The sequence below is a fragment of the Tursiops truncatus genome, chromosome 4, assembly GCF_011762595.2.
Source record: "Tursiops truncatus isolate mTurTru1 chromosome 4, mTurTru1.mat.Y, whole genome shotgun sequence".
Classification (NCBI taxonomy): domain Eukaryota; kingdom Metazoa; phylum Chordata; class Mammalia; order Artiodactyla; family Delphinidae; genus Tursiops; species Tursiops truncatus.
In genome coordinates, this window is record NC_047037.1 from 73,614,621 (window position 1) to 73,641,164 (window position 26,544).

General features: G+C 46.5%; 1 protein-coding gene across 6 annotated transcripts in view; it reads left to right on the plus strand.

Moving 5' to 3' along the window:
- The window catches only part of HEG1 (heart development protein with EGF like domains 1), an 82,257-nt gene extending 57,043 nt beyond the window's left edge, over nucleotides 1-25,214 (plus strand). For all 6 annotated transcript variants that reach the window (XM_073804124.1, XM_033855723.2, XM_073804125.1 and 3 more), the window contains 5 exons: nucleotides 2,646-2,688; nucleotides 2,817-2,854; nucleotides 13,420-13,507; nucleotides 17,373-17,547; nucleotides 20,104-25,214. In XM_073804124.1, the coding sequence (XP_073660225.1) occupies nucleotides 2,646-2,688; nucleotides 2,817-2,854; nucleotides 13,420-13,507; nucleotides 17,373-17,547; nucleotides 20,104-20,253 (494 nt within the window). In that variant the 3' untranslated portion in view covers nucleotides 20,254-25,214. The remainder of the gene's footprint in view (nucleotides 1-2,645; nucleotides 2,689-2,816; nucleotides 2,855-13,419; nucleotides 13,508-17,372; nucleotides 17,548-20,103) is intronic.
- The last annotated feature ends 1,330 nt before the right edge of the window (nucleotides 25,215-26,544 follow it).

Below are 26,544 nucleotides of genomic sequence, written 5' to 3' on the forward strand. Positions count from 1 at the left end.
TTGGCAGGTCTTGATCTGGCTTCCTGCAAGGGAACAAAAGAGCCCTGAAGGCTCCACCATGTACTTCTGGCCTTTTATTTAAAAGTCCAGAAGGTTCAAATTTGCTTGTGTTCCATATCAATAGGGGAAGCCCACTTGGGGTGTCTATGCTGGCTGTTGCCACATTCATTTCATCTTCAGTGTTCTGCGGGTCAGGGTCCCTCTAGAGCGTGGAGATGCGGAGCTGGATCCTAAGGCGCGCTGGAGTGCCTTATGACAAGGTTTCCCTCCAAGAGCCCCTAGAGCGGCACCAGGCCCACGGTAGCACTCGGTCTTTGATGAATGACTGAATGAGCCCATCTGAAATAAGGACATATCATTACACCAGGGAGCCAGGCCACTTCTGAAGCGAAGTGAAAACAGCCCAGCCCGTCAGCTCATAGACAGGACAACAGATGGACCTTACATCTGGCTGGATGACAGCCACAGGGTGGAAAGCTCCCACCCAGCAGATGAGGGTTGGGTGCGTAGATTTGCTGTAAAAATATTTCCAGGAAGAAGTGTTCAGAATAGAACAGACTAGTGTGACATCAGCCTGCCTCGGTGCTGAGACGGGCGGGGAAGAGTCACTGGGATGCCAGCGGTCTCTGTGTAGCTGCCCTGCAGACAGAGCCATGGGTCATCCAGGGGCGGCTTCCCCTGCTCCCACGACCCGGCCATAGCACAAGGACTGCCAGGGCGTGGTGCCTTCCACGCCGGGGAGACAGGAGGTCTCGGCTTGTTCCTTAGAGAAGGCCCCAGCTGAGCAAGGCCAGCTCAGAGAACTCAAAGGTATCAAAGATTTGGGAGAGGGGCCTCATTTCTCTTCCCTGAAGTGGGATACGATTATGCTGTACCTTGTTGCAAAAAAGATTTGAAGTGCCTAATGAAAATTCATTGTAACAAGATGAGATTTAATTTGAAAGGTAAATCAGGTTGAAGGAGACATAAACTGACTACTTTGTTGAGGCTAGAAGGAAAATGAATATGCAGAAAGATATACCTTAAGTTCCCGCGTGTTTCCTAAAGATAGGCCGCTCACTCAGGTTCTGAGCTTCCTGGACACTGAGGCAGAGAGAAACGTGATTTTGAAAGAAGTGGCGACCGTCATATAAAGTCCAGTTCTTTAGGCCCATCCCCGTTTTTCTAGGCCCCAGGGCCCAAGAGAAGCTTCTCTGGAGCATCCACATCACCAGGTTACTGAGTGGTATTGGCGACGTGGTCCATGACAGCCTGTGATAAATACCCTAGGGGCTTGCCTGGGGCTGCTGCTAGTAATAGATTGCCCTTAATAAAGAGAGCATAGCTCAGGAAAAGTGATTCCAGGGGGCCAAACAGTGCAGTGCAGGCTCACAGCTCTCATGATCCGCTGTGAGAGAATTTAGATTATTTAGAACAGTATTTTCCAAACCATTCCACAAAACTCTAGTGATGTATCGATCGTCTATGACCACAAAATAGATACTAGAAAGATTTAGTGTCTAACACTAAAAAAGAGAAGGAAGAAAAAAGTTCAGCACATCTACGTAGTTAACATTATTATGCACTGATCCTTAAAGGAGGAGGCAGGAGGTCTGTGAGAGATCTCCCATCCCAGCCTGCAGGGCGTGCAGCCTCTGAGCCCGGTGTGCTTCTGGCACTCACATCTCACCATCCGCGTGTGTGCTGTCTGTCCAGAGATCGCTGCTCGACGCTTTGTACCTTTTCTTACCTGTGATTCTTGTATGCAGCGCGTGGCATACATTAATCACGAATCAAATTCCTATCATTCCTTGCAGCAGTGAATTTGTCCGAGAGGAGATTTTTTATTGTCTGCTTTCATCCAAGCATGCATTACAGCTCATGGTGTTCTGTCAGCTTATTGTAATGCTGAAAATGTTCCGTGATCAGATCCATGCAGGAACTGCTGATCCAGGGGAATGGCTGGCCCACAGGCCTTCAGTGAAGCCGTGGTCCACGAGCTGTACTGCCAGAGGGTTCAAAGCTATGGTCTTGGGTGATGTGCCGATTAGGGCTCATCTAGGTATGTCTAGAATCCACTACACAGACCACGGGGTGAGCGTTCTCTTATGGAAACTGAGGCACCCACCAGGGCCATGGCTCTGAAGGTGTCACAGCTCTCACTTCCTCACGGAAGGGGGTTGATGGAGCCAACAGCTGGTTAAAGGTTTGACTTACGTTAAAGAAGGTGAAGCACTTGTCTTTGTGTTTCCGGAAGGATGTTACACAGGGGCCACGGAGAACTTCCAAAAATAATTGCATATGTTGGATAATAATTACAGCTACGAACAGTTAGTGGTTACTATGCGCTAGGTGCTGCGCTAAGTCATTTGCATGCCTTAGTTTACTTAATCTCCTCCAAGAAACTATAAAACAGATATTATCATTATCCTCTTTTTTATAGCTGGGAAACTGAGAATCACTAAGAGGTTAAGAATTTTTTTTGGTAGAATTGAGTTGAACTGGCAACGGTATTTAGGCCAGGTTTTAGGGAATTCTAAAGCTGTTTGTAGCTTGCTGGATCTAGAATATTGTTGTGGCCTTTAGGGTGGCTGGTTTTATTAACTGTCAGTTGGGACCAAGGGAAGTCAATAGACACGTTCCTGGATTTTCCTTTTCTCTTTCAGCCTGTGAAGATGGATATAGGCTTGAAAATGAAACCTGCATGAGGTAGGCTCCGTGTTCATTTATTCTGATGAATTTGTTCCAAACCTTATTTAGAAGTTACTTAGGTAAATTGCCTCAGTTATTTTGATATTTGAAACTAATTCTTATTCTTTTTCTTTGTTGACTTGCAGTTGCCCATTCGGCCTTGGTGGTCTCAACTGTGGAAACCGTAAGTATGCAGAAGTCCCGAGTTCTGCGTGGGCAGGGCTGGCACGGCTGTTGGCATGCAGGGTGTCTGTCCCCTCCTCTTGTCCTCAGTTCACATCTGCTGTCTTCCCAGCTCCTGTGCTGGGAGGAAAACAGAGCCCTCTCCAGGGCCTGGAGGTTTGTAGGGGAGATAAACGCTTTCCTAAATAGCCTGATTGTGGGGTGTTAATCAGTACATTAGGCGTGAGGTTTGAGGCAGAGAGGGAGGGACCACACCCAAGGAGAATAGAAGAGCCTCCTGGGTAGTTTCTTGGAGGGGATGGAATTGGAGGTTTGGGAAGACTTTGACTGGCAGGTATGGAGGGAGAAGGAATCCAGGGAGAGGGAACAGCCTAAACAAAGGTCTTGGGGCAGCTTGGGCCTGTGGTTTTCAGGGACAGTGTGTAAGTGGGTGTGGCTGAGGACAGAAAGAGAGGAAGGCGGAGAATGGGGGATTAGGTTGGCAGAGTATGTGGGGACCAAACTGTTGGGACTTTCGATGGAGTCTGAGAGTTTACTTTTTAATCAGTAGCCACTGTGGCACTAGCAAGAGTCTTAGAGCAGGAAAGCAGTTTGATCAAGAAAATCAAGTCGGGCTGCCGTGAGGAGGACAGAGGACAGAGGAGAACGCGGGGCCGTTTAGACCAGTATCGTCGGGGCGGGGGTCAGGGCTGGACGCAGACTGGGGGGTCCCCTGCTGCTAGCTGACGTCCATGCTCCCGGGTACAAGAGGGTTGAGTGGCGGTGACTGTGCACATGTCAAGTTTCACAGTTAATTCACTTCTTTGAGAGAAGCAGTTGGGATTCATTCCAGATCACTTTCACTGACATTTTCTTATACTGAGACCTGAGAAATTACAGTCGCCCTCAAAATTATTGAAAGAAATTCTGGGATATAGGATGTAGCAGGAATAGTAACACTCAGTATTTTAGGACAGCTTTGTCCCTCATTCCATAGAATCTGCCAACAGTCCATATTCTAAGTTTACTAGACCACAAGTAGACATGACTTTATTTAACAAGAGGTGCTCCTCTCACCCCATCAGTCAGAAATTCCAAGTGTTTTAAAAGCTCTTATGCCAGAAATGGGGCGGGGGGTGAAGACTAGATAGATATTTATTTTTTTTTAATTATTGATTTTATTTATTTATTTAAATTAATTTATTTATTTGGCTGTGTTGGGTCTTTGTTGCTGTGTGCGGGCTTTCTCTAGTTGCGGCGAGTGGGGGCTACTCTTCGTTGCGGTGCGTGGGCTTCTCATCGCGGTGGCTTCTCTTGTTGCGGAGCACAGGCTCTAGGAGCGGGCTTCAGTAGTTGTGGCATGTGGGCTCGGTAGTTGTGGCTCACAGGCTCTAGAGCGCAGGCTCAGTAGTTGTGGTGCACGGGCTTAGTTGCTCCGCGGCATGTGGGATCTTCTCGGACCAGGGCTCGAACCCGCGTCCCCTGCATTGGTAAGCGGATTCTTAACCACTGCGCCACCACGGAAGCCCTAGATATTTCTTATTATGGCACAATATCACAGATGTACCTGGTTTTATAAGAGCGTGAGTGAGACAAGGTGACGCGCGTGGAGCTGTGACCATCTCGGGGTAGGGAGCAGGGGGTGAGAGAGCCCACCTGCCAGTCCTCCCGGGGCCCCTTGGCCCTGACAGGCCTCTCATAGGATGAGCCAGTACTTCTCACCTGCTTGTAGTCAAACAGCTCCCTAAATAGGTTTTACTAGAAAATGCTTCATATTTCTCAGGAAATGGAAGAGTGAAAATGGATACAGGGAAAAGCCCTAGAAAGGGTTGAAGGAAAGGGGAGGGAGCTGCAGGGCGTTGCTCTAAGTGGCAGTGAGTGATTCGCTTTTCAGAGATCACTAACTACTGTATATGTGGAGAGGATATACCACTACATCCACTGACTGTTCTGTGGGTTCCTGTGTCTCCGCGTTATGGGGGTCGGGGTCTTGGAAGTAGCAGAATTTCTCTCTGTTCCTGAGACTTCTTTTTGCTCTCTTTTATCCAAGTCATCACGATGATGTCCAGCAGAGGGCAGACTCCAGCCTGGAGGGCTAGCTCCCGGCCACCTTTTGTGGGTGACTCTGGTTAACTCTGAGGGTGTGAATACCACTTTATGACTTTGATATCAGTCTTAATGTCAGTGTTGCAAAGCAGTTAATAGTCACTGATAAATAGCACCTTCCAACGGCCCTTTTCTCTGCGGTCTCAGATCAGCCCTGGTGTGGGTTAAGGAAACCGGAGCACCTGAATTTCATCCCCGCCTATGGTGATAACACCGTGTGCATTCTGTGGCTTGGCACTCAGTGTTTTGTGCCCAATAGCAGAGCTCTCACCACCCACCCCTGTCCCTTCCGCTGTCACCACCAAAGACAGTAAGGGCCGCCTTGGAGGTCTGGCTCAGGCTGGATCTTTTATAGAAAAGAAACACTGCTCTCTGCAGGCTTCTGGGGACACACACTCTGCTGCCCAAGCCCCGTGAGACGGGGAGCCCAGCTCTGTCCAGCCACACACGTGGCCCCGCGATTCCCTCACGCCTACGTTCCTGGGAGTCACCCAGCTCTAATAGAGTCTGGCTGCAGGCATAACCTCTGACCTGCCTTTTAGCTTTCTAGTGGTGCCCAGATTTCACCCGTCGCTCCTCATAGAGAATATCCTTCAAACTGGAGCCGGCAGGACAAGCTCTCCTCTCAAGTCCCCGAGTCCCTGAGGCGGTGCGGGCCCAGCTGGACCCCTCTGTGCACCTGGCAAGGCTGCCCACACCAGGCAGTGCAGGGCTGCACCTGTCTTATCACTGCTCGTTTTAATTTTCTTTCCATGTAAAATATGCCTCTTTATGCCGCAGATTCCAACAGTCCTGTCCTCTGGTACCACTCGTCCGATGGCCCCAGAATTCTTACAGACTTGTTGTCGCAATGTCCCTCACTGCCCCTTGCCCCTCCAGCCTTTTTTAGGTGTGCGTGTTTCCTCCTTCGCTTGAATTCTACAGAGGCTCCTCCTCACAGTTTTATTATATCTCTCATGACCTTGTGGTTTGCTTCACCTTTTTTCTCTTTTTAAAGTAAGTGAATTTTGTCTTTTCATGACGTAAAAACAACACATGCCCATTAATTTTCCTTCTTTAACCCAAATTAATTAGAAAATAGATACAAGGGAAGAAGAAAACTAAAATAAAGCCTTATCACCCATGAAACACATCACTCTTAATACCCTGGTGTATATCCTTGCTACTAATGCTGGTCAGTGGGACCAGCAGAAGCCACCGCACCTAGGACCTTGTTAGAGATGCAGCGTTTCAGGCCTCTCCACTCCAGACCTACTGAATCAGAATCTGAATTTTAACCAGACCCCTAGATTTGGTTAATATGCAGATTTGTATACATATCAAAGTTTAGGAAGCAGTATACCAGAGGTATGTATGTGTGTGTCTTTTTAACAGAAATTGGGTCTCACAGAATAAACTGTTTTGTAACCTGCCTTTAAACCTAGTCAACTGTGCAGTGTTTTCATTTACATAATTTTATAAAGCCACTTTTTTTTTTTTTTGGCGGTACGCAGGCCTCTCACTGTTGTGGCCTCTCCCGTTGCGGAGCACAGGCTCTGGACGCGCAGGCTCAGCGGCCGTGGCTCACGGGCCCAGCCGCTCCGCGGCATGTGGGATCTTCCCGGACCGGGGCACGAACCCGTGTCCCCTGCATCGGCAGGCGGACTCTCAACCACTGCGCCACCAGGGAAGCCCTATAAGGCCACTTTTGATAGTTCTGTGGAATTCTACTCTCTGGATATATCATAATTTACTTAACCACTCCCCTCTTACCATCAGTTTTAAACCTTTCTTTACAGTCCCATCCTCTAAGCCGTTCTTCTGTTTGTGGTTATTGTCACTTTGTGATGATAGAACACACATAATTTTCCTAGATTACCTTTTTCTGGCTGCAGACATTTTTATCCATCCCTCCTTCTTATCCGCACCACGTCCTTCTGTAGGTCATCCTTTCCATTCGGATGTCCTGCGTCTCTCCAGTGGAGACTCACACAGCCAGCGGGGATGTGGGGTCTGTTTCCCCGTGCCTGGGCCTCTTCATCCTCTTCTGGTGAAACCAGACATTCACCTTAAAGATCCTCCTGCCATGCCTTCCCACCCCACAGTCTGGTGGCAGGTGTAGAAAGTGTCCTTTAATGGTCTTCACCTTGTTGTTACATTGGGCTTAGAACTCAAACCAGTGGAAATGCTATGTGCTGGCAAGAGTCGCTCGTAACAAACTGCTTAGGAGGACGAAGAGATCATTAATTATCCAGAAGTCAGCTGGAAGTCTCCTGCAGCTAAAAGCAAACAACTCACTTTGTGTCGGAACTGAAAGGAAGCAACCTTGGGAGAGGGGAATGCTGCCCTGTACCTACTCTTGCGTGTTATGGCCACACTACAGCCTGTAGATGTGCGAAAGGCAAATTTCAAGAGGTACAGAGGAAAAAAGAATGCTGTGAACAGGGTTCTAAAGGAAAGATGATGCAAGAGGAGTGGAAAGATTTAAAAGGCAGAATTCTAACCAACATCACTAATGAGCACAGTGAGGGGGAAAGGGAGAGAACTAAATGAATTTTAAAATAAAACGAATGTGGCCACCTAGAAAGGTCTGTAATGAGTTCAAGGGTTTTAAAGGAAGGCCTACGGGTTGGTACGATTCTGACACCAATTCCAATGTGTCTCTTTCCACATCACTAAGCCAGTTATCTCAATTCTGACACTATCTCCAGGTAGATCCCACAGCTTAAGGGCTTGGTCCACAAGACCTCCCCACCCCAGTCTCCCAGCGGACACCAATCCCACGTCCAGATTGTCACCTGTGCTTCTGACCAACCGGCTGTAGATGGAGGTTCCAGTGACCCCACCTCCCTGCGTTCCATTAATTTGCTGTACTGGCTCGCAGAACTCGGGAAACATTTTAGTAGATTACCAGTTTATTATGAAAGGATAGAACTCAGGAGCATCCGGATGGAAGAGATACTCAGGGCCAGGTTGGGGGAAGGGCCCGGAATGTCCATGCCCTCTCCCAGCGCGGCACCTTCCCCTCATCTCCCGGCATTCACCAACCTGGAGCTCTCTGAACCCCGTCCTTCTGGCTTTTCATAGCAGCTTCATGACACAGGCACGGTTGACTAAATCATTGGCGGTTGGTGACTGAAGTCTGTCTCCAGCCCTTCTCCCCTCCCAGGAGGTTAGGGGGGTGGGACCGACAGTTCTAACCAGCTAATCACAAGCTTGGTTTCCCTGGCAACCAACCTCCATCCAGGAGTTTCCTAAGGGCTTTCCAAAAGTCACCTCATTAACATAGCAAAAGACACCTTTGCTCTCCAGGCTTAGGAAATTCCCAGGGTTTTAGGAGCTGTGCTTGGAACTAGGACCGGGAACAGATACATATTTCTTATAAATCAGTATCACAGCTGACTAAGGTTATTCTGGAGTAAATAAACCTAGCTGGCTTGAACAAAAAAGATGGTTTATTGGAAGGCTTCTGGGGTAAGTCATGGAATTCCAGCATCAGGAATGGCAAGAATCAGGGACTTGTGGAGAGTCACAGCAACAGGAGGTCGGCGCCTTCTTTTCAGAGCACACGTTAACATGGATCCGTCTTCATCCCTGTCTCTACTTGTGCTGTGGGTCCGTGCACAGGCTTTCTGCCTCACCAGAGGTGAGGCTCTTAGGCTCACCAAAGAGCTTCGGGTGCGCGTCACTGGCTTAGTCATTTTGAAATAGAAGGTTCTGTCTCTCTCCCAGAATGAGATTCCTGGGAACGAACTAATTGATCCAGTTTGGACCTTGTGCTTACTCCCAGACCAAACCCCTATGGCTGGGGATGGTGTTACATGTATAAGCATGACCACCCCACTGTACCCTGCATGTGGAGGGGGGTGGACAGTTCCCACAAGGGGGTTGACTAAGCAGACAGTCCTGTAGATTCCATCCAAATAAGCATATAAGCAAGGACAAATATAGCCTCCGGGAAAGACTAAGGCCCAGAATGGGTTGGTTTAATGAAAAATGGCAACAGCGCTGACAGCAACACCAACCTATGATCAAACCACAAGAAGAATAATGTAAAGATAGAGCCATTGCTTGGGAAAGACTGTGAAATGTCAGCAAATGTCCAAGACAAAGTAAGTGAAGAATTCCACGTTCATCATTCTGCAGGATCTCTTCAAAGTAGGAAGGCTAGGACAGACGAACCTAAGACAGCACACATGGCCTTCGTTCTCACCTTAATAAACAAACATTCAGGGAACCTATGGGACTAGTGAACATTACAGTAGGGGTTGATTTACAGTCCCATGCACTGTACATCATCAGGTGGCCTCATAGTAAATCTAAAGTCAGTCCTCAAGTGTGAAAGATCAGTTGTAGTTCATGAGCTGACTTGACCACAGGTATGAGAAAAAAGATCTGTGGGTTGTATTGTCCACAAGCTTATTACAAGTTTCCAGTGACATGGCTGCCAAAGAACAACAACTCTTTAAGAAATGTATGTGTATAAAGGAAATTATATAGGTACATATGTACACATACAATTTCTAGATTTAGAGGAGGTTGTGTGTATCTGTGTGTTTATATAAACACATGAATAAAATTTGGGAAATAGAGAAAAACACGAAGAAGAAAGTACCAATCCATTATTACCCGAGGCAGTGCTAACGTCTGTGAACGTTTTTTTGTGAGTTCCCTCCCAGGCGCTTTCTCTGTGCTTATGTGCACAGAGGTCTTCGGATTTCAGTCCAGCATTCTTTCCTCTCCTACATAATTTAAGCCAGTGCCACCCAAGGTGTGGCCTTCCAGTTGGCAGTGTCTCCATCCCTCAGAAGCTTACTGGAGATACAACTTCTTGGCCTAGCCCAGACCTGCTGGATCAAATCTCTTGGGGTGGGGAGCAGGCATCTGAGTTTTAAGAAGTCCTCTGGGTGAGTCAGATGTGCAGGAAAAGTTTGAGAAGCACTTGTCTATATCAGTGTGTTTTGCTTCAAGGGGGCAAATTATGCTCAGAAACCAAGAGGTGGTCTTTGCCAACATTTTATTTAACACAGGTTGACTGTGGGAATTAAAATTTCACAAGGCAGTAGCACACAGGATGCCTCTTTTTTTTTTTTTTTTGCGGTACGCGGGCCTCTCACTGCTGTGGCCTCTCCCGTTGCGGAGCACAGGCTCCGGATGCGCAGGCTCAGCGGCCATGGCTCACGGGCCTAGCCACTCCATGGCATGTGGGATAATCCCGGAACGGGGCACGAACCCGTGTCCCCTGCATCGGCAGGCGGACTCTCAACCACTGCGCCACCAGGGAAGCCCAAGGATGTCTCTTAATAAGTCAATAAAGAAATAACAGTCCAAGCTAATCACATATTTATCACACTGTTGTTCCAGGAAAGGGGAGATGAAAGGAATAAAGTCCAAACTTAATTGAGGTGTACCTTTCAACAAGTTGGTTCTCAGGAGAAACGGTTCAGCAGATTTCCAACTGTCAGTGCAAAACCCACAATCCTTGTTTCCAGAGCATGTTGCTAGGGAATCAAGACACTCGTGTTGACAGGCAAGATGATCTTTGTGAGGCCACTGCGCTGCCCGGCTTCCACCACTACTGGTAGAAGAGTCCCCTTTACCATGGGAGGAGCTGGTGCCCCAAGGTCTTCGGAGAGCTATTTAGATCAGCAAAGGATAGCCTTGTCCAGACCGAACACTCACAAGAGTCCCCACAAGCTCTGAGCATTTAGAGTCTAAATGTCCCCTCGTTCATGCTGCTTCTTCATAGGTTCTTATTAAGCCCCCAGCAGCACTAGTAAGTGCTGTCGGCAGCCACAGATGTGGATGCTGACATCCTGAAATACATTTTCACTTTTATATCAAAACAATAACGTCATTCATTTTTTTTTTTTTTTTTTGGCCGTGCCCAGTGGCTTGCGGGATCTTAGTTCCCCAACCAGGGATTGAACCCTGGCCCCGGCAGTGAAAGTGCCAAGTTCTAACGACTGGACCACCAGGGAATTCCCCAATAAATTCATTCTTAAAAACAATTTCATTCTTGTCACAAACAACGGGACCTGAAATCATATCAAACCACCTCCTAACACGGCACCCCTCAAAGTGTGGGAACTATGAACTGGAACAGGATGGCGACAAGATGATAAAGAAACGGAGAGTAAGCACTTAGAGTCGTTTTACGCTGACATGGCTGACACCCAAGCGTGGGATCCTTTGTAAAATAAATAGCTTTGTTGTATTTTACGGAAGTATTGGTCTGCAGTAGATGCCTTAAAAAAAGGAGAGAAGGAAATTCATGATAGCTGGTGCCTGGGGGGAAAGACAAGAGGAACAAATGAGATTTTATTTTCTTCATTTAAAAATAATATCCAAAAGCACAGGCCAAGAAGAACTGGTCCTTGACCACAGATAGTTTGGAAAGCACTGGTCTACACTGCCTTTGTCTCTTTTTAGACACAACACAGGTGCTTGTTTCAAAGGGGAACCTGCCACGGCTGCAGCAACTTGCAAGGGTCACTTCTAAAATGACTGCTCACTTGTTTTGCCGGAAGTGAGAAAACATGAACTTGGTGTGGAGGGATAAGAAAGAACTAGACTTTGGTTTCTGGTTAGGAACAATGGGAGCTTCTGTAGGTTTTTTGAAGCAGGGAAATGGCATGGTCAGATTTGGTTTTTGGAGTGAGTGGGCAAGACTGGGCACAGGAGCGTGAGTTAGGAGGTGACGACAGTTGTCTGGTCAGCAGTCGATGGTGGCTCAGGGTAGTGTTGGTGGAGATAAAGGGAAGTCGACAAATTCAAGAGATTTGTCTTTTGTCCTCACTTTTTAAAAAATGAAGCTTGAGTAGATGTGTCAGGAGGTGAGGGAGAGAATTAACTCCTTCCTTGGTGTGGCTTTGTTTCCTGGATATCTTAATACTGATGGTTTTTCATAGTGATCAGGTTTCTGTGCTATTTATTTCAAGAAAGGACAGGTAAATGGTTGCATGACTTGTATTTGCTCTTCTCTCACAGTCTGCTCATCGTCAGCTCTGTGCGTTATCCTTTGACTTTACCTGACTACCTAGAGAGTATGGTTCCATCCTAATTTACTATAGAAAACCTGGTCATCGGCTCTTTTTTTTTCATCCTGGACCTTACAACCTGAGAGCACAATTATAATCGTATTTCCACAGCAAAAAACAATCTGAATATTTAATAGATTTTATTGAAAATATGTTTTCCAGAAATACATAGGTATAAAACCAATTAATTAAAATTTTAATATTGTTTATTATATATGATCTGTGCTTGCTTATATGACTGCTAATTTCTGGTAATTAAATTCAATGTGTATGTGTTGAGACTACCCAGTTTCTAGCATGGTTTATGCAGTGATTCCCAGACTCTGGGTAATATTTCTTATAAAATTGTGGAATCTAACCTAGGGTTGCCTTCTTTTTATTTTATCAAGTAAGAACCTAAAACCAAATTTAAAAAATTTTACATCAATTCAAAAATTTTAAAAAACAATTAACCACCAAGGGTGGGAAGTAGCCAAGAAAATACTCTTTTTTTCCAATTACTTTTTTAAAAGCAGCTTTACTGGAGGCATAATTTACACAAGATAAAATGCATCTGTGTTAAGTGAGAAAAAAAGTCGGAAGGACCAAATTTTAGAAGGTATTAAAACTAGGGAAAAAAACAACCCAAAAGAGTTTAGTTTTTGAAAAATGTATGCATCGCTTTTATTTTTCTCTTCTGAGCGTGGATTGGTAACAATGTCATTGGGCTGGTCTGCAGGTAGAATTTGGGAGCCCCCATTCTAGGAGTGGCTGAGAAAGAGAAACTCTGCTCAAAATAGTATAGAGGAGGGATAATCATTTTCCCTCTACCCGTCTAGATTCTTGGCTGACACCCCCTCCCCACTCCCATTAAAAGCCAGAGTAACAGGAGAAAAAAACAATTTTAATTATGCACATACACACGGGAGCCCCACAAAGATATGAGACTCCAAAGGCAGCCAGATGATTGAGGCTCATACGCCCTCCTGAGCTGAGGAAAGGGCCAGGGGTCTAGGGCTTCAAAGGGGAAAATGCACTTTACAGGAAAGTGAGAAGAGGAAATGTTTGGGACACAAAGGTTGTGTGCCAAGCAGATAAGTCTCTCAGGTGAAAAAGTTATCTGTGGTATTAGCTCTCTTCCTGGTACAAGCCTCTTTCTAATGTAAATTTCCCTTACAAATGGGTAATTAATACTCAGTTTTCAGAGTTTCTTCTGTGTCTGCAGTCTCTCAAAAATATCAGCTCAAAATAATAAATAGACCAAAGAGGCATATTTGGGGATGGTACAATCTGCTCCCCTTCAACTGAGAAAATGCAGAGCTAGTCCCAAGCAGCCTTTGCTGGGGGCCCAGAAAATGAAAAGTGGTCACCAGCTGAGGCATGGGGTAGCCGTGGGGCGGGGAAGGGAACCATTTTTTGGTATTCCTTTATTCATTCATTACCCTCTTACCAATCCACTTTTTTCCTTTTTAAACCTGTTTAGCCTATCAGCTCATCACTGTGGTGATCGCAGCAGCGGGAGGTGGGCTTCTACTCATCCTGGGCATCGCACTGATTGTTACCTGTTGCAGGTGAGTGCCAAGAGTCCACATTTTAATTCTCCTTCTTTGCCTGTGCTAAGCAAGGGTCATTTTTACCCCTTTTAAAGAATGTCTGGGAGTGCTTTACAGTATTAAATCGTAATGAATGACTGAACCATTTAAAAAAAGGAAAAAGGGAAATTCATGATAGGTAGTGCCATCTGGGAAAGAAAAGGACAGCAAATGGGATTTTTACTAAAAGCGCACAAAAGCACAAGCAACAAAAGAAAAAGATAGATTGGACTTCATCAAAATTAAAACTTCTCTGCTTCAAAGAACACTATCAAGAAAGTGAAACAGACAACCCACAGGAGGGGAGAAAGTATTTGCAAATCATCATCTAAAATATATAAGGAATCCTTACAACTCAGGAGTAAAAAGGTGAAACCGCAGAACGCATTTTGGGACTTAGTAGAGCGTAGGTTCTTATGTCTTGGTGCAGAAAGAATTCAGCAAAGTGATAGATAAGAAGTGATTTATCAGAATAGGATGCTTGTGAGGTTTACAAGCCTGTGGGCAAGAGGGTGCCACACTAAGAACTTAGTGGGCTCCAGTTTTATAATCAAAGGAAGAATGGGGAGGGGGAGAGGACCATTGTTGAGTGGACGTCACGCTTCCATCATCAGCTCCTCCACAGCAGGCGGGGGAATTTTCTCGTCCCTACATGGTGAAGCCGGGACTGTCATGGCACTATTTAAATAAGCAGAAGGGTGGTAACATATGCTAAAAGTGGTAAATCATCTCAGGTTGTAGTATAATGTCATGTTTTCCCCGTATGTTTGTTTGTAGTGCATGCAAAGGAGCGTGTCCTAGGAATTATTAACTTACTGACCTTACTGGGCAGGATGTGGGTCTCATTTTACCGTTGTTTTACTGTTTGGGGGCATGTCTCAAGCTTCTGTGGCATGGTTTTGTTGCTAAGCAAGCCAGCTTGGTTTTGTGGTTAAGTAAACCTGCTTTCTTGAGTGATCATAGCTTACAGGGGTCTCCCATGCTTTTTTTTTTAGTGGGATTAACTATTTAATCACCTATTTTGTCCCTTTACTCTGTCCCTATCAAAGGCAACCCAATTAAAAGTGGGCAAGGAACTTGAATAGTCATTTCTCCAAAGAAGACACACAAATGCCCAATAAATACATGAAAAGATGCTCAATGTCATTATCCATCAGGGAAATGCTGTCAAAACTAACATCAGATACCACTTCACACCCACTAAGATGGCTACTAAAACAAACCAACAAAACCCAGAAAATAACAAGTGTTGGTGAGAATGTGGGAAAAGTAGAACGCTCAGACGCTGCTGGTGGAAACGTAAAATGGTGTAGTCACTTCGAAAAAGTCTGGTAGTTCCTCAGAACGTTAAGCAGAATTGCCATCTGACCCAGCATTTCCACTCTTATACCAAGAGAAATGAAAACGGGTGTTCGCACAGAACCACGTACACAAGTATTCATAGTAGCATTGTTCGTAATAGCCAAAAGGTGAAAATAACCCCAATATCCATCAACTGATGGACAGATAAACAAAATGTGATATATCCATACAATGGAATATTACTTGACGTAAAAAGGAATGAAATACTGAAACACGCTATAACATGCATGAACCTTGAAAATAGTATGCTATGTGAATTAAGCCAGTCACAAAAGACCACATGTGTATGGTTCCATTTATTTGAATGTCCCAAATAGGCAAATCAAATAGAGACAGAAAGTAGATTGTCTGTTGCCTAGGCCTGGATGGCCAGGGGGAGAACTGGGGAGTAATGGCTAAGGCGTGTGGCGTTTCTTTCTGGGGTGATGAAATTGTTCCAAAGTTGCACAACTGATGGTTGCACAACTCTGAATATACTAAAAACCATTGACTTCTACACTTTTTAAATAAAATTTTTGGCTGCGTTGAGTCTTCATTGCTGCACGCAGGCTTTTCTCTAGTTGTGGCGAGCGTGGGCCACTCTTCGTTGCGGTGCGCGGGCTTCTCATTGCAGTGGCCTTTCCTGTTGCGGAGCATGGCCTCTAGGGCGCGTGGGCTTCAGTAGTTGCGGCATGCGGGCTCAGTAGCTATGGCTCGCGGGCTCCAGAGCACAGGTTCAGTAGTCGTGGTGCATGGGCTTAGTTGCTCCGCGGCATGTGGGACCTTCCAGGACCAGGGCTCTAACCCATGTCCCCTGCGTTGGCAGGCAGATTCCTAACCGCTGCGCCACCAGGGAAGCCCGACTTTTACACTTTAAATGGGAAAATTAAGAAGCAAACAAAGAGGAAAGGGATTGCCTGGAATATTTAGCAGTGGAGAGGGGGCAGGCATGTGGATGAGCAGACAGTAGTAAACTTGGCTCTAGGCTTCCTGGACAGCAGTGGGACTGGGTTTCGATTGGAAAAGGAAGAAAAAGAAAGGAATTGGTTCCCTTCTTTGTGGTTATTCAGATAAGGGAAAACTCAGACTTTTGATTTAGATGATAATAAATGGCAGGAATTATCCTGACATAGCAGATGGAGGGGACCTACAAAATAGCAAGTTATCTTTTCAACCATTGACCTGAAGGACATTTTAAGATACCCTCTAAGATATCCTCTATCTCCAGGAATGCTGCAGAGAGCTAGCTGCTCCAACTGCCCATCCAGGGACGCAGGCGTCATGGTTCAGCCCATGCCTGTCATTCACAACGTTGCAATCAAAGCATCAGAGACAAACTGTGTGAGTGGAAATAAAAATCTGGGTAGGAGACTAGGAGCTAGAGAGATAGACTTTGAGTGCTCCAGGAGACAGAAGCCTCCTATCCGCTCAGTGTCCTGTACCAGGTAGTGTAGCCATTTGGGGAAAGAGAGCCTGTGACTGTTGGTCCCTGGGAGAAGGTCACTGTAAATCAGTAAGCCATTGTTTGAGACAAGATGCTCCAGCCCCCAGGGAGCAACACAATGGCAGGTCTGTTCTCAACTTGAAAGAAGGGACAACGCCTAAGCCCCATGCTGGACATCTGGTTTTAAGATCCTGAATGATTTGGTGCATTTATTTACAGGAAAATAAATTTATTTTATTTAGAACATTTATTTACAGGAAAGCAAGGTATAGAGGGAGGAAACTCCAGATTATCTTACCCAGGACAAATATCACTAAAAATGTCTGATTCGAGGCCCATTACAGAAGGTGAATAACACATCCTCCAACAGTTTCCTGTCAGAGAACTCTCACCACTAGGAAACTTGTCCTAGGGTTTCCCTGCCCCGCTGACATGAGAGTCTGTATGGGTATGTACACAGGTGGGCCTTTCTGCAAACAAAACATACTGTTTTCATGGTTCGTGAAGTAGCTTCATGCAGTGGAACAGCAGCGGCCGGGGAGTGGGAGGCCTGAATTCTAGCCCCAGCTTTACTAGTAGCCAACTGTGACCCCAGGACAAGTCACATCCTTCACAAAGCCAGAGTTGCCCCATCCCCAGAGCTCCTCAAGCAGGTTGGGAACTGCTGGACTAAAGAATCCTAAAGGCCCTTCCCGCTGCAACATCTTCTGAATTTATGACTCTCGTTTCCCTGGCTGACCCCACGGTGCAGCGATGTCTGTCCCCCAGAACAGTCTAAATCTGCTCCACTGCAGCTGTCTTTGTCCTCTCTACCCACGATCACCTGCCCCTTTGGGTTGGAAGATTTTTTGCATCTTTTTTTTGCACCTAATCGCGTTTTTATAGGCAAATACTAAAAATAATAACAACAATAATAACATTCCTCAGTGGGCAGCTACAAAAATGCATAGTGGTATCTTTAGGTCTAATTTTCCTTGCAGAAAACCAGATGGTGCTTTCACAGTTAGCATTTCTTCACAGAACTTATTTCAATTTTCACAATTTTGTTTTACCTTGCAGAAAGAATAAAAACGACATAAGCAAGCTCATCTTCAAAAGTGGGGATTTCCAAATGTCCCCATATGCTGAGTACCCCAAGAACCCTCGCTCACAAGAATGGGGCCGAGAAGCTATTGAAATGCATGAGAATGGAAGTACCAAAAACCTCCTCCAGATGACGGATGTGTATTACTCGGTGTGTATTCCCATGCCCAGTGACCTCCCAGCTCCAATTTCCTCGGAGAATTAAAGGGATTCTGTTTTTTCTGTTTGTTTTGGGGTTTTTTGTTTTGTTCTGTTTTCCTGGTCTCGACACGTGGCTTGCAGGATCTCAGTTCCCTGACCTGGGATTAAACCCGGCCCATGGCAGTGAAAGCCCGGAATCCTAACCACTAGGTGACCAGAGAACTCCCAACGGATTCTATTTTGTTGTAGTAGAAGCACTCCAGCTCATTAAAGGTTAAAAAGAATGGTGACCTACGCCTCTTATTCACATCGTTTAATATTCAATTTACTTACTGTCTATTTGCATGGGATTTATTCGTTTCAACATTGAGCTATGAAGAGTATTTCCACAGAGCACGGTATGTACTTTATGAGGTTGAAGCAATAACCTTCATGTCACTGAACTTGCTTTTAAGTTACAGGATTGGAAGGTAAAAGATAGAGAAAGAATTTCATGATATTTAGCCTTTGGCCCTTTCATTCTTATCTCTTGTCTGCCATGCTTTACATCATGCGGTTGGGTAGTTGAAACCGAGGGATTGGGAAAAGGTATAAAAGAGAACAATTCAGCGTCATCCTGAATTGTCAGAGGTTTGGAAGATTCAATATGTCTTCAATAATTTGCTATGTCCAGCCCTGGAGTGCATCATTTGGAAAGATGAGAGACCGCCTTGAACCCTTGCTTCTTCTGTCCCACACTGAATAACCCATGTCATATTCCCACGCCTGCTCAGTTCTTTCATGTTACACTGCATCAGCCATAAAGCAAACACAGGCGGTGATACCTGAGCTGAAAAACAAACAGCTGGCAAGTGACTTCTCCTGCCTCGCTGGCTTAGAAGTATAGCAGTAAACGTGAAACCTTGCCCTGAGGTTTCAAGGGACTTAATAGCTTTAGGCAATCCTGTTAACAGACTGAACAACCACTCTGGTTGCTGTGGAGATGAACCTGCGCGTTCAGACTTTGGATGGGAGGGGCATTCGTGCTAAGGAAGCTGTAGTTTCAATGAACTCTGAAAAATCTGAACCTGGCCTGGAGGAAGAACAAAAAGAAATAAGGGGAAAGATAAATGTAGATACAAAGATAGATCTAGTCTGAATGTTTCCGTTGATATGTATGCATAGGAGCTTTGCTTTACCCTCTGTTTGTCAGGAAAGTCTTTTTCCTCTGACAACTGCAGCCGTAACTAAGCAGGTATCTCTCCCAGGGGTACCCATACACTTACAACCTTCACTAGGGGCTCCTCAGCCCCCAGGCAGCACCAGGACAGAGCAACTGACAGGCCTACAGCATCACAGGACCCACGTTTGCTGCACGTTCCCAGGCCATTAGCTGAAGAGTTGTCTTAAGTAGATGCACTCACAAACTTACATGAACCCCATTTTCATTTCAGACAGTGGGCTGAACAGTCTGTAGAAGCAGAGCCTAAGCTGTCACCTGAGGGAGTGGGCTGTCCCTCACAGTGGCCTCAGGTGGGCTCTCCTGGGATCCACATTATAATAAGCGGAAACTAGTGTTTTGTTTCTATAAGCCGACATTTCTCCCTGAAGGAGGGCCTCCTCAAAGTAGCCAGGGCCTTCCCCAGGGGCTCCTTTTGCGTTAGGTAGGTAGTCACAACCCACTAAGCTGGGATCTGGTCAGAGACACCTGAGAATCAGCTGGCCTCCTGCTTTGGGGTCCTAACTCCACCTCCGACAGGTGGCCTTGTGAAGGTCAGTTCCCCATTCTCAGCAGGGACAATAGCTTTCTGCTAAATACCAGAGAGGATTTAAAGACATTGTGCTTTGCAAAGAAACTCTTTTTTAAAAGTCAAAATGATAATCAGATAATAATTACTCTTGATAATAATCAAGATAATAGTTAACCCAAGTCTTTTCCTACGTTGGTCTAAAATCACTGGGCTGCTCTTGGGACTTCCCTGGTGGCACAGTGGTTAAGAATCCGCCTGCCAATGCAGGGGACACGGGTTCGAGCCCTGGTCCGGGAAGATCCCACATGCCGTAGAGCGACTAAGCCCGTGCACCACAACTACTGAGCCTGCGCTCTAGAGCCTGTAAGCCACAACTACTGAGCCCACGTGCCACAGCTACTGAAGCCCGTGCGCCTAGAGCCTGTGCTCCGCAATAAGAGAAGCCACCGCGATGAGAAGCCCGCGCACTGTAACGAAGAGGGGCCCCCGCTCACCGCAACTAGAGAAAGCCCGCGCACAGGAACGAAGACCCAACACAGCCAAAAATAAATAAATAAAAAAAATTTAATAAAATAAAATAAAAATGACTGGGCTGCTCTTGATTATGTAATGTTTCTAAAAACCCACTTTTAAAATATGGGCAAAGGGATCCCAGGTTCCATAAAGAGATGACCTGGGAGGTCCTGACTTCTAGGTCAGACCTTGCTCTGCTATGTATTGGTGCCTCCATCTTAAATTCGTCAAAATATAGCATTCATTGTTTCTTTTTTCTTAACTATTAAATTTAAACCCAAGAATAATAAACTGACTTTTCTTCTTTTCTCTTTGGCCACCAGCCTACAAGTGTAAGGAATCCTGAACTTGAACGAAATGGACTCTACCCGGCCTACACTGGATTGCCAGGATCGCGGCATTCTTGCATTTTCCCCGGACAGTATAACCCATCTTTCATCAGCGATGAGAGTAGGAGAAGAGACTACTTCTAAGCGCAGCAGAGAGAGGGGCCCGTTGCTGCGACTGCACCAGCGGAGCACCTCCCGCCGGCCGCTCCCAGGACTTGTGCAGCCACACCTGAGCGGCCAGTGGAGAGGGGATGGGCGTGGGGGGTGTGACCACAGTGGAAGGGGACAGCTGGAGCCCGTGGACGTGGAGCTGCAGGCTGCTCATCCGGCACCTTCACTGCTACTGTGAATGTGAACACGGGCCAGTGCGGTAGAGCCCCCGCATGACTGCAGCTTGGCCGTGGCTTCGGGGTGACTGTTAATGAGGGCTGATCATCAGGTATCAGTGCAAGGACCCAGGTTTTCCTTAGTTTGCACTTTAGTAAATGCAAAAGTAGGGAGGGAGGCCTCCTTTTGGATGTTTCTCAAGACTGCTCCAGAACGAAGGCCTCTTCCACTCGGGCACTTCCATAGGCCTCAATGTGGTGATTCATTTCCAGCAAAATACTGGCTCTTTCGTTGTTTTCCTGCCCAGTAGCTACGTGCTGAACAACAGATGCCGATGGACATACCACTAGTGTTTGGAGATGCTGGAGGTTAACACACCCTCCTAAGTCGTCTCGTGCTACGTTCTCCAAACAAACCCCCAAAACGAGGAACTGAAATTTGGGAGGCACAGCACACAATTCAAGTTTGTTTTCTTTAGTCAAGGTGACACATTTACCTAGGATTTTTTTTTTTTCCCTTTGCAGTTACATCTGGATCAGGGCAAAACAACTTCCATTTGGTTCTAGTTAGAGGCCCAGCAAGCACTGGATGAAGGCCCTGGCGGAAGGGTACCATCCCTGAGGGCACCGCATGGTGCGTGGGCTCTGACCTCCATCCTTGAGGCCGAGGCTGCTACATGTGGAGTAGAAGTGGAGAGCTCAAGGCAGGTTGGGTCTGAGCTGGTACTTCACCACTAATGGAGAAGCAGCTTTTGTTGTTGCTGCAGCTGAACATGGTTAGGGAAATGGGCTGAACAGGCGTATTCAATTTTCTGAAACACCAGTGCTTTGGGAAGCCGGGCGTGCGGTTCCTGAGAAAGAATGCGGAGCTGGGCTGGAGCCACACGTGAGCCTGCTTACCCACCAGTGCCGCATCTTTGCTAGTAGCCCCGATCTCGTCCTCAAGCTCAGTGTCGGTTGAGTGGTTCAGCCAACCGCTCAAAGCTATTTATTCATTGAAGAAATAACTTATTTTCTCTCAAACAGTAATTTGTAACTCTTTGTACTACTACGGAGTTCCCTCCAGAAACATGGGTATAATTCAAGTCAGCATTGGAGAACTAAAGACTTCTGGCCAGTTAGGGAGTTGAGCGTTGGCCTTGGGGAAGGAAATTCCACGAGTCTTACTTACGGTGGCTGAAACGTGGGTCCTGCGAGGGGGGCATATCCTGTGCTGTGCCTTTAACTGCTTCTTGTGGAACTGTGATCATTCTCATCTGCTTTTGAACATCCTGGTTCAGGATGAAGTGAAGAGAACACAGAGGTAAAAGAATTGTTCCCACCCTGAAGCTTGGAGCTCAGTGGCACCCACACTTCTGGAAATGGTGCAGCCTTTGGAGATGGTTCTGTCCCGGTCATGGTTGTTTCTTCAAGGTTCTCTAAGCTCTTCAGAATGAATCTAATCATTAGTCTTATGTAATTCTCGTCCAAACAGTTTTAAGTGCAAAATCCCGAGTCCCGTGGTCTCCACGAGTCACCATTTCCCTGCTGCAGCAGGAGTACTAGTCAGCTGTGATACCACTTAGTAGTTTAAATTGCATTCATCTCATGAGATAGATACAAAAAGAATTCTGTTTTGTTAGTGGGTGCCAGCTTAAAATTTCAGAGCATCCCCTTTTAGAAATCTCGGGTCTGGCCTCTTTCCGTGCAACCGAACGGCCGTCTGTGCCTCGTGGTCTTCCATCTAACTGGAGAGCTCAAGCTCCTGCATTCAGCACACCTGAGCCAGCAGGCTGGGGCCCGAGGGAGGCGGCTGCTTCCGGGCTTTGGCCGCAGAGCCTCGCTTGCCCCCGGGACCCGGAGCCACAATGGCGGCTGTCCCCAGGCATACGCGCCCGCCACCTCCAGCTGACCTCACAGCTGACAGATCATCGCCTGTGCCAGGGCCAGAAGCTATATGCTTCACGACATGAAGCATTGTGTCCCCAAAGCGTCCTGGAGCAGAATCTCAACATCCAGAAAAGAGTGTGCTGTAAGTTCCAAGAATGCTTTCCTGGGAGTGGCTTTTGTGCATGTGAAGTGGATTAAGAGTGCTGTTTTTCCTTTCACTGTGAGAAAGGGAGGCCCCCTGCAAGGTTGAGTTCACATCGTATCTGCAGTTTCTAGAGGCTTGCAGGGTTGGGGGCGGGTGTCAGTGCCAGTGCCGGCTGCTCGCCTGGGTAAGGAAGGGAGAGGCTGGCTTTGTTCCTGCTTGGGGTTAAACACCTCTAGAGGGTCCTCCCTGAGCCAAGACACAGCTGGTGGGGCAGCAGCCCCAGGGATGGGGGACAGGCTGGATGCACCCCTGGTGAGCAGAAGCCCTCCCCTCCGGCACAGGCGCTGTGTCAGCCCCTGTACCTGGAGTGTGAGGGCCCTGTGCACAGAAATGCCTGGGTCCTGCGTGCGAGCCCCACAGCTGGGGGCGCTGGAGGAAGCTGCCCATGAGACATTCAGACGTCTGTAGGGAAGAGAGGCTGCGTGGAACCCCATGTCCCGCAGCAGGCCGGAGCACGGTGACTCGCAAGGCAGGGAGGTGCTCACCGGGGCCTCCCAGCATCTGCAGGTTTTGTCGAAGCTCCAGAGGGTCTTATTTCTGGTGTCTTTTCCTCTTGCCCCATGAGCCAGCCCAGGGCACTAGAGACAGTTTAGAAAGCCTAAATAGTCTCAACAGACATCTCATGTGTTCCCACCACACCCAGGCTCTGTGCCGGGTACATGGCCTCACTGCACCCTTGTGAGGTGGGTGCGAGAGAGCCCATTTCTCGGCTATGGGGCCCTTCAGAGGGGGTAAGCACCTTGCGTTGGAGGGCCAGGACTCAAACCCTTCCGCCTGGCTTGTTCTTCTCGCTATACCTCTTGCCTCGCCTCCCTGGCTGATGCCTCACCATCCAGTGTCAAAGAGAGCTGGAGAGAGTGGGCTTAAAATAAAAGTTGTTTATTTTAAGAACTTTAATATTATTAAACAGTAACTAAACTAATGCCATGAAGTACAAAAGCAAAATGTTGAAACAGTCCTTTCAGGTCTGTTGTTACATGTATTTCTTGGATGCTTGAGGCCATCATCAAGATAACAGTGGCTGGCTCATGCCTGTTAGCAAGAAGCATATTGGTACGTGGCTTTGGTTGAAGGAGGTGTATGGTGATGACCTGGGTGTTTGACAGACACGGCCAGACTTAGACATCTGTCTGAGGGCTGCCTCGCCCCGCTCCCATGGTGAGGCCACATTTCCCACATATTGGAAGCATGTTTTCGTGAACATGATCTGAGTCTGGAACATATTCAGTTGAAATGTCTTAAGTGCTGACAAATCTTCCTCCTTTGACAAAAGTTTGTTTTCAGAAGCAGCTAAGTCATTTAGAGCCAAAATTGCTGAGTGGATAGTGTAATCAAGCTGGCTGATAGCATTTGAGGTCCAAAACTAAGACGTAACCGTTAAGTTCTTAAAGAGGTCGTTCTTAACGTTAGCCCAAATGGGAGGGCAACATCTTTGCAAGATGAGGCTGGATGGCTGCCCACGAAAGTGTCGTTGAAGGGTGATATTCGTTCAGATGTGAAAGTTGCCAGAGCAGACGCGTCAGGGTCACTCCTCACGTGTGGCTTCTTGGGGCCTCCATTAAGCCATCTTGCCCACTGGTGGTGCACCCAGGTGGGTGCCTGTAACTCCATGGGTGCTGCCTGCAGAAGCAAGAATGTTCAGGCCAGCTGCTTCTGGCTCAGTTTAGCCTAACACACCCCAAACTAGGGTTTTGACCTATGGTTCTAAGATACACTGATTTCAAAACTAGAGCGCTTCTTTGGAGAGAGGAAGAAAGCAAAGTTCAGTATCTCAGTATTTTGTATCTTACTGAAAACCACCTTTAGTATCAGAGATATTTTTTCTGTGTGAAAACTTTTGTGGGGATTAGAAGGGACATTTCATTTCCTTCTTCTTGACAAAGCGGCATTCTGAGGTTCTCATGTGCATTTTTGGAAATACATACCGTTTTGTAGAGTTGGCTGTTAAGTATATGCTCTTTTTTCTTTTTCTTTTCTTGGCTCCCCGGAGAAGGAAGCTGGTTAAACTACTAGAAAGATTAAAGTTTTAAATGTCAGTTAATTTGTTGTGCTAAAGTATCTTTTCAAGAGTGTTATAATCCGTCCTATTTGGTGTGAAGTGCTCACAGAAAACCCTGTGAAACCAAAGGGGGCAATTGAGGTCTAAAAAAAAGACATATCTTAGACTGGCTCTGTTCTCGTGGCATTTTAAAGAGGATATTTAAAAGGATTGGCGTATTAGATTCTAACTTTTTTTTTCTTGGATACATGATAATGCACTTCAGGTGCAGAGTTCTTGGATAGGAAGGATGGGACTAGACAGGGATGGGATGGAACCTGTCTAGCTGGGACACTAACCCAGGTTTCTGTATTACTTCGCCTGTTTTTTAAAAGATGTCTCATCATGGGGTGCTGTGAGTTTTGTTCATGTTTGTGTTGCTGGATTTATGGTTAAATGAAGCATGTAGCTGGAAGAGGAACTTTTGAGTTTTCACATTGTCCCAGATTTCTCCTTGCAGACCTTTAAACCTTAGCCCCTGGTTGATTGTGTTAAATCCATTATGAGAATGTTATTTAAAGTTGTATTATAATTGCAACCTCCACGAATTATTCAGTACTGTAGTAGCAAAGTATTTGTAAGAATTCGATTATTTTTATACTTATATCCACTATAAGTCTGGCGTTCTAGTCAGTAAAATGATGCAATAAAATCAATATCATTTTCACTGTGTTTTTCTCGTGATAACAAACAAACCACAGCAGAGTGCAACAAGTTCATTTTCATGAGGGCATCATTTAAACGGCGGAGCTGCGCTGTGAACTCTTACATGGCACAAGGGAGGAAATACGCTTCTGATGATGGACGGATGGGCAGACGGATCAGGCATAGAACCTGCTTTTGTTTACTTTTCTTTCTGCTGGTTGGAAAGAGCCAGTAACCAGTTTTCAGACACGGAAGATTTCCTCCTCCATGCCTCCCACCATCACTCTTCATATCTTGCAGGAGAAGGGAGAGTAAGCATATCTGTGCTCTATGGTGGAGAGAATCTAGAACTTTAAGGTGGTAGGCCGTGGGCCTTAGACTTACGTGGCCGGTGACTGTGGCCACTTGGCTGACATTTGTTCATTAATTAATTGCTTATTTGAGATTTGAGTGCCTTTTGTGGCAGGGGTGGATGAGCCTTTCGATGCTGTATGACAGTAACCTTGGCACTAGGAGAGGCCAATAATGGCAGCTCAGGACACGACGGTGACCTTTTGGCGGATTAGATCGGGGTTGCAGCCCATCAGACATCTCTCAATGGAAATAAACAGAAGCACTTTCCTCTCCTGACCCGGCTCCCCCTACGCTGCTTTCTGTCCCACCATTTAATCCCCACCTAAGACCTTAGCAGAACCCAGTACTGAACCTCGTTCATGTTCCTGCCCAGCTCAACCAGCCATTGTAAACATCACAGCATTTCCATACCCACTCTCCCCTGGGAACTGTTGAGGCCTGAAAATGGGAGGACCTTCTGCTGTCCACCCGCAAGCTGGCCCTAGTACTTGTCCTACCTGTGCATCTCACCTGGCAATGTGCAGCCTCCACCTCAGGAGGGGATTTCCCAGTAAATAAAAATCTAAGAAATATTTTGAGACCCTTGGACTTAAAGAACTCCAGCAGTACACAGTCATTTTCCAATTGTTTGAGAAGTAATGAAAGGTAAGGGGCACAATATATAGATTATATAGGGACGAGTCCTCCTGTCTTGGATATTGATCAGCCAGGACAACTTTAAACCCCCAGAACTGGATGGTATCGACAGGAAGCCACCTGACGCAGCAAAGATGAACTTCAGATAAGAAAGATACAAGGGAGAGGCCAGGGAAAAGAAATGCAGGTGGATTTTTATTGACCTCATAAAAACTGACGTCATCATCAGAAGGCCTGGGCTCTAACAGCTGGTACGAGACACTCCCTAACAGATTCCTGGCTCTTTTTCCCAGATCACGATGTGAGGCCTGAGTCCGCTCAGCTCTCTGAGCCTCAGTGTCCTGATCAGGGAAGTGGGGATA